At 37.5% G+C, this 13,548-nt stretch overlaps 2 protein-coding genes across 2 annotated transcripts; both read left to right on the forward strand.

Annotated features, from left to right (window-relative positions):
* Positions 1–980: 980 nt before the first annotated feature.
* Positions 981–3,821, forward strand: LOC118484194 (replication protein A 70 kDa DNA-binding subunit E-like). Its single transcript, XM_035980183.1, has 11 exons — positions 981–1,133; positions 1,238–1,505; positions 1,619–1,718; positions 1,814–1,941; positions 2,067–2,151; positions 2,232–2,364; positions 2,432–2,640; positions 2,739–2,859; positions 2,956–3,150; positions 3,285–3,353; positions 3,447–3,821. Exons 1-11 carry the CDS (start codon positions 981–983, stop codon positions 3,663–3,665), a joined length of 1,680 nt encoding a protein of 559 aa, XP_035836076.1. The 3' UTR covers positions 3,666–3,821.
* A 1,712-nt stretch (positions 3,822–5,533) lies between these two features.
* LOC118484195 (F-box only protein 8-like) lies at positions 5,534–6,601 on the forward strand. Its single transcript, XM_035980184.1, has one exon. It carries the CDS (start codon positions 5,534–5,536, stop codon positions 6,599–6,601), a length of 1,068 nt encoding a protein of 355 aa, XP_035836077.1.
* The last annotated feature ends 6,947 nt before the right edge of the window (positions 6,602–13,548 follow it).

The following is a 13,548-nucleotide window of genomic DNA, read 5'->3' on the forward strand; positions in this document are numbered from 1 at the left end:
ATGATTTCTCCTAATTTCAGGTTTTACATTCGATGATTAATGTATATAGGGTTTACATCCGTTGATTCTTGATCATCGTAACTGATTCAACCTTTGTATGTTTCGTATTTTATTTCACTTTTCATTTCTCCTATTCTTATTTCACTTTTCGTAGACCATATATTCACCACTAATTGTTCTTTTTAATGTATTTAGGTTTTACATACGCTGATCGATTTCACAATTATGTTTGAAGGATTTTGTTGAAGTCTGTGTTTTATTTATTTATAAATCACATAGAATGGTGTTGTTTATCCTCCAGGTATAGATACGTATCAGTAAAAACTGTTATGTGACTTATTAGTATAGATTAGTATAGATTTGTGTATTACTTTGTCTTTACATCTGTTCGTTATTCCGTAGATAGTATCAGAGGTGCAATTCTACAATTTTGTTCTTTTTAATTTTTGCAGTCTGCTGTTACTCTTTATGTGTACCCAATTTTTAAATTGATATGTTATTTTAAATTTTAGCAGTCCGGTTACATGAATGGTAAGAACGTCGAAGTTCATGTGGTTTTTCTTGTCCATTTTTTTGCACGGTAAACATCTATTCATGTATCAATTAAAATATATTAATCAACTATATTTTTTCAATACACATATTATACAGATTTAATAAATCTTCTATGTATGTTTTTTTGAACTTCTATGTATGTTTTTTTGAATTTTGTATATGATTATACAGAAAAAACTGACCTTATAAATACAATGTAAATCTTATATTAATGGCATGATTTTTAAAATAAATCAAAACTTAAAAAACTAGGAAATTGAATCTTCTATATATGAAATGTAACCGACAATCATTTCTTAAAATAAACTTGATTGATGGTCGTTTTTTAACTTCCAAAAATACTTAACAATCATTCCAAAAAATTAACATTGTGTAGTTTATAAATTAGTTTACGGATTAAGAGCTAATAATTTTATACCACTTCAATGGAGAACAATAAGATTACTATGTTCCGGTCACTCGATGCTCACGTAACTAACTACACCATCAAGGCTAAGATCATATCATTGTGGCATAAAAAAATGAATGGTGATGAAAAGCAAATATATCGAGTTAATATGGTTTTGATGGATGAGGAGGTTAATATTTTTATTTTATTTTATGAAACTTCCTAATAATTTATTATAGATTATTTGTTATGCATCTTGATGAACTTAAATACGTTATGTAATTTTGATTTCAGGGTTCATTTATGCAATGTAGTTGTTTGAACAAGCTTTTCAAATGCTTCCTCAAGCATTTGGTTGTTGATGACTGTTTATTGATTTACAAACCATCTCTTGCGAAAGATACTACAAAGATAAAGGTTACGGGAAAAGATCAGAAGCTATCTTTGTATCCATTCAGTTCTGTTCTGAAAATAGAGAATTGGTCTGGGCCTCGCTACTACTTTCGTTTCACTGATTTTAAATCTGTGTTGACCAAAAAAGTTCCAGCTAATACTCCTATAGGTATGGATTATTAACCAGTTATATTTAACTGTTCTGTATTTTTATCAAGAATATGTTAATACTTTTTAAATAGTGAAACGTATATTAAACTAACACATTGTTCTGTTTCGTAGATTTTCTTGGATACGTGGTTGTGTCTTATCCTATTGAGGATGTGGATAAAAAGGATGGCACTAAAACCAAACGAATGAACCTAACTCTCAAAGATCTCCAGTAGTCACTTTAAATACATTACATATATATACATATATATAGATTTCATATTATATAAGTTTGTATTCTTAAAATGTAAACAATTTATTGTACAGTGATACCAAGATTAGTCTTACATTATGGGAAAACTATGCAATCGAGATGTCCGATTATATGAATGGTAAGGACCGCGAAGATCATGTGGTTCTTCTTGTGCATTTTGGCACGGTAAACATCTATCAAGGTACTCATTTCAAATATATTTAATGAAGAAACATAATAATATTCAGCTATTTTATTTTCTTATATATATGTATATTAATAAATATGCTATGTATGTTTCTTTTCCATTTGTATAACGGTGTTCAGAAAAAGTTGGCCTTACCAATATGTTTGAAGCAAGTCGTCTTTTCATGAATTCTGATATTGATGAGATAAGAGAGTTCAAAGAAAGGTATTTCTGTGTAATTTTGAAATTAAAGTTAAACTGTCCTTTTTTATTTTTCTTTTTTAAATACATTACTCCTCTTCTAGGTATGTGGAGAAGGAGTTTTCTCAGTCGTCTTCCAGTAAACACTCATGTTCTCAAGTGATATCCAATGTTGAAGAACAGTTTCTAAATGCTGGTGACTTTGTGTACAATGCTTTCATTTCTTCCATTGAAGTGGTACATTTCCTACATCATGAATTTTTTTGTTAATTGTGGCTTATATTCTAATACTTTATTATAATAGGAAAAGAAGGTTGTCATCGTTGGTACTGTTATTGCAATATCAAATAATAAGCCTTGGTACTATTTAGCATGCAATCATTGTAAGAAACAAATTGAAGAGAGATCTCAGCTGGTTGAAAAAGAGGACGGCAGCTTTGACGTTTTAGATCAGAATATCATTGAGTGTACAAACGGTGATTGCGAGGCTGTTGACATTACCCCTATTCATCGGTATAATATATATTTTTTGTTTACTGGTTTTTTTAATCATCCATAACATATAATCTAAGTGCATGTTTGGATTTTTGTTGTTTATTGCTGCCTACTAGATACAAGATACCTCTAAGGGTTCAGGATTCGACAGGGACTGTGTCTTGTACGTTGTTTGATTATGAAGCTATTAAGCTTTTTAAGAAAACCGCCAAACAACTCCTGGATGTTTATACAAAGGTACACCTTTTACCTAATTATCCTCACTTTTATTAGGTTTGTGGTTTAAATATATTCAATTCATACATCTGAGGCAAAATTCATTGTTTTAAATAGGTTGACAGTTCGATTGAAGGAGGCTTTCAAACACTTCCAGCTGAGTTTGATACGCTGATCAACAGAAAGTTTGCTTTTCAAATCAAAGTTTCCAGTTATAACATTGCTAACCAGTCGGAAAACTATGGAATTTCTATGTTATCTTCTGACGATGACATACTCTCAGCGCTAGAGAAAAAATGGAAAATTAACGAGGTAAATTAGTAGTACCCAAAAAATATCTCTACTGTAAGCATCTTATTATACCACCGATCACCCTCCCCGCGGGTGATCCAATCACCGTTATTCTTAATATACAACTTTGTGTATATATTTGGTTTTTTGTGTAGGTTGATCAGTCTGAGTCAAATGTTCAATCACTGTCTGATTCGGTCAGTAATGTGAAATTCATATCTAAGGTAACATTTAAATTTCTCACAGTGTCACTTTACTTAATACAATAATAACCATAAAAAATAAATTTGAATGTTATTATTTTATTTATTCTGCAGGAATCACAATCTGTAATTGGTGACAATGTTACACAAGAACATGTTGATGTTAGCGATCATGGTCAGTCAAAGTTGGAAAACGTCAAACGTAACCTTCAAGAAGTTTATGATGTTGATGCTGTTGACAGTTCTTCAACTAAACGTCCGAACATTCCGGGTGATGTTGAAATAAAAGATGCTATCAAGTTTGACCTCATCACTCCAAAGTTAGAGAAATGAAGGAATCTGCACATGGTCTAGATTTGAATTTCCATTTTACATATTTTTAAGACTTATGTGTTGGAATAAGGCATTATATGATATTGATGGTTTTATGGATTTTATTTTGACATTTTTTTGGAAGTAATTAAGGTTTTTTATATTGGCATTTGGTAATATCGTATGCTTTATCATTTACTGATTTTTGGTAAAAAAATGTACCGGAATAGGTGTTTTGAATATCACCTTATATTCATACTTTCGAGTTGATTAACGTTGATTAACCTCAATCAGTTAAAATTTTGTTGCTTCAATGAGACTTTTTAAGAATCACTACTTCGATACCATTTCACATATTCATAAAAGTATAGAATTTGTTTAAACCATTTTTTTTATGTTTGTAGTTGTTGTCTAAAATTATTTCACTAATACATACTTATCATAAACTAAGAACTAATGCATAACCAATTTCGTGTGAGTCACAACGAAGTTGCGCCATTATGAGAAGACTATTTTTAACACCTTATATAATTATGATAAACTAATTTTGTATTTCAACTCGATAACTCTCACCAGAAACTGACCCCGTATCCCAAATTAATAAAGTTATATGTAATACACATGCTAAATAAGGTATGATGTGTCATGTTAAATTGGCCTTCGATAATGAATGAACCTAACTCTTAAAGATCTCCGGTAGTCACTTTAACACCATAAGGGTCTTCACATTGGTTATCCCTACAAAAAGGATGGCACTACAGCCAAATGAATGAACCTAACTCTTAAAGATCTCCCGTAGTCACTTTAAATACATTATATATATATATTTAGATATATAAATTTCATATTGTATAAGTTTGTATTTTCAAAACTAATATATTTATTGTACAGTCATATTATTAGTCAATTTCAATACATTATATAGTTTTAAAATTGATCTTACAAACTTATAACATAATCCACGAGATATGCAATAGACCCGACAAAAAATCCATGGGTATCAACACTATATATAGGAGATATTTTAGTAATATCTCTCACACAATATATCAGTTATTTCTATTCCTTCATCACGAGTACCAAGGAAACCTTTCATCTTCAAGAAGTTCATCAAAAAACCTCTAAATCTTCATCGGTAATATCATACATATTTCATACCTAAAATGTTGTTGGTGTATTGTTTTCATCTTATTTACTTTAAATGTAAACCTTTCCATGTCCGATTATGTATCTATACATGCAATCGCATACATGAATCTTTTCTTTGTCTTCATCTATTATTTCTGGTTAAATGTTTGATTACATCTCCGATTGGTGTATTTTTTCATCTTTTTTACTCGCAATTATGTGTTCTTTAGGGTAATAATCTATGTCTTCAATCTTATACAAGTATTTTGTATAAGATTATCTCGAATCATATACTTGTATAGTATGTTTTTCTTGATGTTTTATCTCTGATTAAACCGGAAACCAAAACAATATACGAGATTGTTTGGTCTGGATGATACTAAGAAATGTCTTCATTCTTGTACAATGGAATTTTGTTTATATAGTTATGGTACAGTGATCGAAAGTATTTGGTTTGACATAAACTTATTTGAAGATTTCGTATTTTTGTTAATGGATTCTGTTTTGATTAGGTTTACTGTTAATGGTTAGATTTGGTGATTTTATATAAATAGTATCTATTCTTTTAATGTCTTTTTTTTATATTTTTTGAACATCCTGTTTGAAGTGTTAAAATTGTTCTACTATGGTTATTGTATGAAATTTTACTATTATAAAATATTTGCTATTCAAATGATAGTTCTGAAGTGTTTATACAATAAGTTTTTATACAATCGTTTTTTGTTTAATTTTTTTTTTTTGTTTTCAGCGTATTAAGGATCATGGATCGTATTGGTGATGACATGATGTTTGAAGAGATCTTATCGAGACTACCTCCAAAGGTAGTTTCTCAATTCAAGTGTGTTTGCAAACAATGGTGTTATGAGTTATCTACACCAAAGTTTGCTTTAATACATACTCGACGACTTTCAAACTTACTACAAAAGAAGCTGCTCTCTTTCGATGAACATACCATTGTCGTTGACGACATAGTATCTGGCAACTTGGAAGTCGATACCAGAAAAGTCATCACTTTTCCATACGATGTGCAGCCATCAAGACTAATCATTATAGCTTCGTTTAACGGACTGATGTTACTTTGCATTAGGAGGACTGATGCGAATGAGCTCGTCCTTTGGAATCCAACGACTAGGCGTTTTAAGTTGATATCGGACGACTATTTTAGTCGTTATTTTGGTCGACATGACGATACGGGTGGGATGTACTTTGACGAGCACAACGATCTGAAGGTGCTTCATATTAACTGTTTCGCTGGTGCAGTTACTGCTCGTGTATATTCACGACATAATGATGCATGGAGAAATCTGAGTTTCTTGAAAGGATGTCGGTTAGGTTCAAACTTTTATTCATGGTCGGCTGGAATTTATTCCGGCAAAACAATTTATTTCACTGCTTCTAATTACTGGATTCCACCTGGTGAATGTAACATTGTTGCTTTTGATGTTGTATCTGAATCGTTCAGTATTCTTCGTTTTCCCGAACGTATTCAAGTCAATCCTTGCCAAGTGCATTTTATAACAATTTCGAACAAGCTCCATGGCATTGTTGTTCGATATTCTGATGAGCTAATCGCAGAATTGGTGAAATATGAAGATGATGATTGGATAACGGTTTTTCCTTTCAGCAATGCTCGCATAGTTCAACAAGTGGAGCCGCACCAAAGGACGAATATAATTCAAGAAAATAAGTGGTTGATAACAAGTATTTGGGGAGATACTGTTGAAGTTCTACTGTCCAACGAATCTTTGAACTACATTCAACATGTTGACAGCTTTAACGGACCTAAAGGCGCATTATTTTTGGAGACAATCATTTCGCCTTTCCGTTAGGAAAATGGAATTAAATTGAAAGTATTTTCTCTTTTGTTTATCGAACTATGTAATTTGTTTCAAGTGTCTTGTGTTTTATCTTTTGCTTACTTTAATATTAAAAGAAGTAAGTGTATTACGTTTCATGTTTATTTTTGTCCAAAAAAGTTGGTTTATTAAATTACATATTTTAACATACATTGTGGTAATATGCCTTCTTTATTACCAAATACCGTAATTGAAATTAAATCAATCAAAAAAAAAAAATACAAAACGTGTATAGTATAATCTATATATATTTTATGTTTATAAATATAGATATTATTTTCTAACACCACAATTATCGTTAAACATTAATCTCCAAACATTATTATAATTATATTTCACTCATAACCTAAAAGTTAATAATTCCACATCAAACTTTAAACACTCATGGAGGCCAAATTGGAATTTGACTAAAACCGAATAAAAGATTTTGTTAGTAAGGGAAACAACACACTAATTAGTTTACTAATTTTCTATATGTATTTGTAATTCAAATAAAATTTTCCCTATCCCGGATGTTCCAACTTATATTCATGTTTTCGAATTGATTAACGTTGATTAACCTCAATCAGTTAAAAATTTGTTGATTAAATGAGACTTTTTAAGAATCACTATTTGGATACCATTTGACATATTCATAAAAGTTTACAATTTGTTCAAGCAGTCACAAAGATGTTGCCCCATTATGAGAAGACTATTTTTATCACCTTATACGATTATCATAAACTAATTTTGTATTTCAAGTTGATAACTCTCACCGGAAACTTACCCCGTCTCCCAACTTAATAAAGTTGTGACACTTCGGATTTTCCCGGACAATCTTTCGATGTAACGTGTGTGTACGTATGTTTTATTAAATGAAAAATTCATGAATCTATTCGTTGTTACATGCTATGTGTATGTATGTATACGTGTATATAGAAATATATGTGTGTTTTATATAGGAGCCGAAACCCGACTCGAGACCCGGGATGGTCTCGAGTGAACAGTAACTTGGGCCGGTTTGGGCCTTGCAACACTCCTAAGCCCACCTACTTATAACCGGTTACACACACACATACCTCCTACACTCCCTCATTTTTCACCCTCACTCTAACACACACCCTCCTCTCACACTTAAACCCTAAAACCCTAGCAAACCAAGATCACTTCCTCACCCTCTCATCTCTCTCGGATCCAACCGTAGCATCAAGGCTCTCGGATTCTAGCTCGAGATCATCATTTGGAGCTTGGTTCAATCAATCCCTTGTACTCCTACTTCTAACCGGTTAGTACATATATGTATATTATAGTTGTTTTGCTTGATTGGTTAAATGATGAAGGATAGATGGACCACTATGCTTAGGATGTTTGATAATGAGAATGATTGTTTGATGAAATAAATGGTTTCCTATTACTAAATAATGCCTATGTGTTGACTAAATGCCTTGAATATGAAAGATGGTTGTATTATCCGGTTTTGGTGCATAAAATGGGTTGTTAAGTAGCTATGTTATCCGATTAATGATAGATGTTTGATTAAATAGTTGTTGTCCGATTTATGTTAAAAATGCTTAGAATAAATGTTCATGATTGTTGTTAAATACTTGTTTTGGGTCGGTTAAAGGATAGTCTAGACATGATGAACATTTGGTGATTTTGATGAACAATTTGAATATGTCATGAACATGATGAATATTTGAAATTCTGCTTGTTTGATCTGTATTGTGCACAAAACAGACAACAAAACATGTTAGTGGGAATAGTACACAAATTACATGAAAATGCAATACCATTGGATAGTACACTGCACAGGTTCTAGAAGGATTCAGGTGCACGCAACGGCGGTTGCGAGTCGGAACCCTCGGTTGCGACTCGAGACCACATCAAGTCTTGTCGAGATCTCCCGGTTGCGAGTCGCAATCAACGCGTATCGAATCCGGTTGCGAGTCGTAACCACTGCTGCTAAGTCGAAACCGCTGGTTGCGAGTCGGAACCTCTGGTTGCGAGTCGTAACCAAAACGTGATGAACCGAGACCTCGGTTGCGAGTCGTAACCTCGGTTGCGAGTCGCAACCACCCTTGTCTCGACTGGGCTATTTTGGTGTTATTGGGCTTTGACTGTTGGGCCTTCTGTTGACTGGGCTATGTGTTGTTGCTGCTGATTGTATGTTTAGGGCTGGCCCAATAACCCAACTGTTTGTTGTTGCGCATGTTATACGTGTTTGCTATATGTATTTGCCGTACGTGTTCGCTATGTGTTTATTTGTACCCAACTTGACCCATACTTAGTAACCATGATAGGACGTGGTGACCAACATACTTGACCGGGTAAAATAATCTACCGAGCAACCCAAGGTGAGTTCACAACATAAAAGCATGCGTCCCGGTGGTTTGGGACACGAGACTAAAACAACCCTATCCCCTTGTAAAGGGGATACCAATTACATTCCTTCCCTAGTTGCTGGGAACAAACTTACTTTTCCTTCCCTTGTATTGGGAAACCTTTTAGTTAATTACTGTTTATACGGAATGCAACCAAACGGCACTAAACGAAACTCTATCACTCAAGTCCCTACTACATAATACCGATTAGTCGCCGGGGCCAGGCGAACGGGTTATTAGTTGATAGCGCTATTTAGGTTTTACTAACCTCACACCGTGCCATGGTATGGGATCGGTCGTGAACTAATGTACTCAGGCATCCGTCAATGATGATAGAACATTGACATCGGGGCATCCTGCGGAAACGCAAACGGTTACCTAGTGTTCGGTATTGGAAAAACAGTTTAGTCGCTAACTTTTGGGGTAGCTCCCCATGGCATGTATAAACGGATAAATTAACTGGTAAAACGAGTTTTGGGTAATTAAAACTGGACAACTAGTGAACTCACTCAGCATTATTGTTGACCCCCTTACTGCATGCTTTGCAGGTGGCCAGTGACTGGAGCAGCTGCTTGGGATGTGTAGTGGTCGTCTGCCCGTGTGTTGGGCATTTATCATGCTTACCTTATGAACATTGTTTAAAACTGTTTATTTATGCTTCCGCTACTTATTACTGTTTGAACTTGAAACCTTAAACTCTGAACTTGATATTTGCTAATCTTATGGTTAGTAAGTATTACTTTTGTTATCAATTTAATTAGTCAGTATAATTGGTGGCTGGATCCTGGTCAGTCACGCCCTCGAAGCGGGTGTTATCCGCAGGTGGAATTTGGGGGTGTGACAGATTGGTATCAGAGCCATTGGTTATAGTGAACTTGGTTTTAAAAAGGGGAAAAATCTTTTTGAGAAAAACCAGACTATAACCCGTGACTCGTGACGACACTACACTCCAAGTGCAAGGCTCGACTTATCTGACCTCATAGCTCGGACCCATATTTACTTGCTTATTTATCTTATGCTTTCTGCTTTATTATACGTACTAGTTTGCCGGATTAGATAGATACGCCTCCCCTCTTCTATCTTATTCTCGCTATGTTACGACACCACACTCATACTATGTTTTCTAGTTATGAAGACAATGAGTGGACGCGGACGAGGAAACGTCAACATGACTCAGGCTCAGTTCACTAACCTACTCAACACAGTGGCTGCAGCTTTCGCAGCTCACCCTATAGGTCAGCCTGCGCCTGTGCAACCACGTGTCTGTACCTTCAAGACCTTCATGGATTGCAAGCCTCTTCCATTCAGTGGCACTGAGGGTGCCATAGGTCTTCTGCACTGGATCGAGAAGGTCGAAGATGTCTTCGCTGTCTGCGAGTGTCCCCCTGCTAATTGGGTGAAGTTTGCTACTGGTACTCTTGAGGGAAGCGCACTTTCATGGTGGAAGGCGCAAATTCAAATGCTTGGTCTGGAGACTGCAAACGCTACTGCATGGGAAGATTTCAAGGATATGATCAAGGAAGAGTACTGTCACAGGGATGACATCCACAAACTCGAGGACGAGTACTATGAACTCAAGATGGTTGGGTCAGAGATTGAGACCTACACCAAGCTGTCCAACGACTATGCTGCTCTTTGTCCACACATGTCCCGACCCATGTACCGAAGGATCGAATTGTACATCAAGGGTTTAGTCCCAGAAATCAGGAGCCACGTAACCTCGGCCAACCTCACTGCCATACAGCCCGTGGTTCGTCTTGCCCACAAACTCACCAACCAGGCTGTGGAGGAGGGCAGGTTGCCCAAAAGGATCAGTGCTGCGGAAGGAACTTCTAGTGATGGTAAACGAAAGTGGGATGGAAATCAGGGCAAGGATGCTAACTCTACTCAGGCCCCAGCTCAGCAAAGGAAAACTGACAACAACAAGGGCACTCAGCAACAGGGTGGCTACCGGGGAAGCTACCCTAAGTGCAACAAGTGTAACAGGCACCACAATGGGGCATGTAACAAGGGCCAGTGTCAGCGATGCCACAAGATGGGGCACCAAGCCAAGGATTGTAGGAGTCAGTTCCCAGCAAGGCAGAATCAGCAACAACCTCAACAGCAACAGCAGCAGGGAAACAACCGGGCATGTTTTAAATGCGGGGCAACAGGGCACATGTGAAAGGATTGCCCTGAACTGAATCCGAATCGCAACAATAATCAGGGAGCTGGGAACAATGAGCAAAACAACAATGCTGGGAATGGTGCAAGGGGAAGAGCTTTCGTGATTGGAGCTGGAGAAGCAAGGAACGACCCCAACGTCGTGGCGGGTAAGTTCCTACTTGATGATCGTTATGTTTCTGTGTTATTTGATTCCGGTGCCGATGCCAGTTACGTATCCCTTCGCATTAGTAAGAAACTTAAGCACCCGCCTGCATTATTAAGTTCTAAGCACGTCGTCGAGATAGCTAATGGTAGGAACATCGAGGCCACGCACGTGATCCACGACTGCACACTAGAATTGTCTGGCCACACGTTTAGTATCGATCTTTTCCCCGTCAAACTTGGAAGCTTCGACGTCGTCATTGGTATGGATTGGTTATCCAAACATCGCGCTGAGATCCTCTGGCAAGAGAAAGCAGTTCGTATACCTCGTCGTTCTGGCCAACCCCTCATCGTCCAAGGCAACAAAGGTGGAGAAGTCACAGGCATTATCTCGCTCCTGAAAGCCCAGAAGTGTTTACAGAAAGGGCACACCGCAATCCTAGCACTTGTCACCGATACTCACGAAAAGGAAAAGGGGATTGAAGATTTCCCTGTAGTATGTGACTACCCCGAGGTATTTCCTGAGGAACTACCTGGACTCCCTCCCCACCGTCAAGTCGAATTCCAAATCGAGCTAGCTCCCGGAGCAGCACCCATAGCTCGTGCACCGTACCGTCTAGCCCCTGCAGAACTGAAGGAACTCTCTATGCAACTACAAGAACTTTTGGATAAAGGGTTTATCCGTCCTAGTTCATCACCCTGGGGAGCCCCAGTACTCTTTGTCAAGAAGAAGGATGGCACATTCCGGATGTGCATCGACTATCGTGAGTTGAACAAGGTTACCATCAAGAATCGTTACCCCCTCCCACGCATCGACGACCTATTCGATCAGTTGCAAGGATCGAGCTACTATTCAAAGATTGACCTGCGATCAGGCTATCATCAGCTGAGAGTTCGTAATGAAGACATCTCTAAGACTGCATTCAGGACTCGTTATGGTCATTACGAGTTCCTCGTTATGCCTTTTGGAATGACTAACGCACCTGCGGTTTTCATGGATCTTATGAACCGCGTATGTAAGCCTTACCTCGACAAATTCGTGATTGTGTTTATCGACGACATCCTAATCTATTCGAAAAGTCAAGAGGAGCATGAACAACACCTACGCCTTATTTTGGAACTCCTTCGCAACGAACAGCTGTACGCCAAATTCTCGAAATGTGACTTCTGGCTTAGAGAGGTCCATTTCCTCGGCCATGTAGTTAATAAGAACGGAATTCATGTTGACCCAGTTAAGATCGAATCGATAAAGAACTGGCCTACGCCTAAGACTCCCACTGAAGTTCGCCAATTCTTGGGTTTGGCAGGCTACTACCGCAGATTCATTCAGGGATTCTCAAAGATTGCACAACCCCTCACTATACTCACTCAGAAAGGCGTCGCCTACAAGTGGAATGAAGCTCAGGAGTCGGCCTTTCAAAGGCTAAAGGAGAACCTCTGTAGCGCTCCTATTCTCTCGTTGCCTGAAGGCACTGACGACTTTGTGGTTTACTGCGATGCGTCTATTCATGGGCTCGGTTGCGTATTAATGCAACGCGAGAAAGTTATCGCTTACGCCTCTCGACAACTCAAGACACACGAAAGGAACTACACAACGCATGATTTGGAACTGGGAGCAGTGATTTTTGCTCTTAAGATATGGAGACATTACCTGTACGGTACCAAGTGCACTATTTACACCGATCACAGGAGTCTCGAGCATATCTTTAGGCAAAAGGAATTGAACATGCGACAACATCGATGGGTCGAACTCTTGAATGACTACGAATGCGCCATCAAATACCATCCGGGCAAGGCTAATGTCGTGGCAGACGCCCTCAGCCGAAAGGACACTATACCAAAGCGCGTGCGAGCATTGCAACTTACCATCCGGTCTAACCTCCCTATCCAAATCCGAAATGCTCAAGTCGAAGCATTGAAGCCGGAAAACATCAGGGCTGAGTCTCTGCGAGGATCGAGACAGCAACTAGAACAGAAAGAAGATGGCGCTTACTATGTAACAGGGCGCATTTGGGTCCCTCTCTATGGAGATTTACGTGAACTCGTGATGGATGAAGCCCACAAGTCCCGCTATTCAGTACATCCTGGTTCGGACAAGATGTACCACGACTTGAAGACTACATACTGGTGGCCTGGTATGAAGGCCCACATAGCAACATACGTCAGCAAATGTTTGACTTGCGCCAGAGTCAAGACAGAATACCAGAAGCCAGCAGGCCTACTCCAACAACCAGAAATCCCGAAATGGAAATG

This window comes from Helianthus annuus, chromosome 11 (genome assembly GCF_002127325.2).
Source record: "Helianthus annuus cultivar XRQ/B chromosome 11, HanXRQr2.0-SUNRISE, whole genome shotgun sequence".
Classification (NCBI taxonomy): Eukaryota; Viridiplantae; Streptophyta; class Magnoliopsida; order Asterales; family Asteraceae; genus Helianthus; species Helianthus annuus.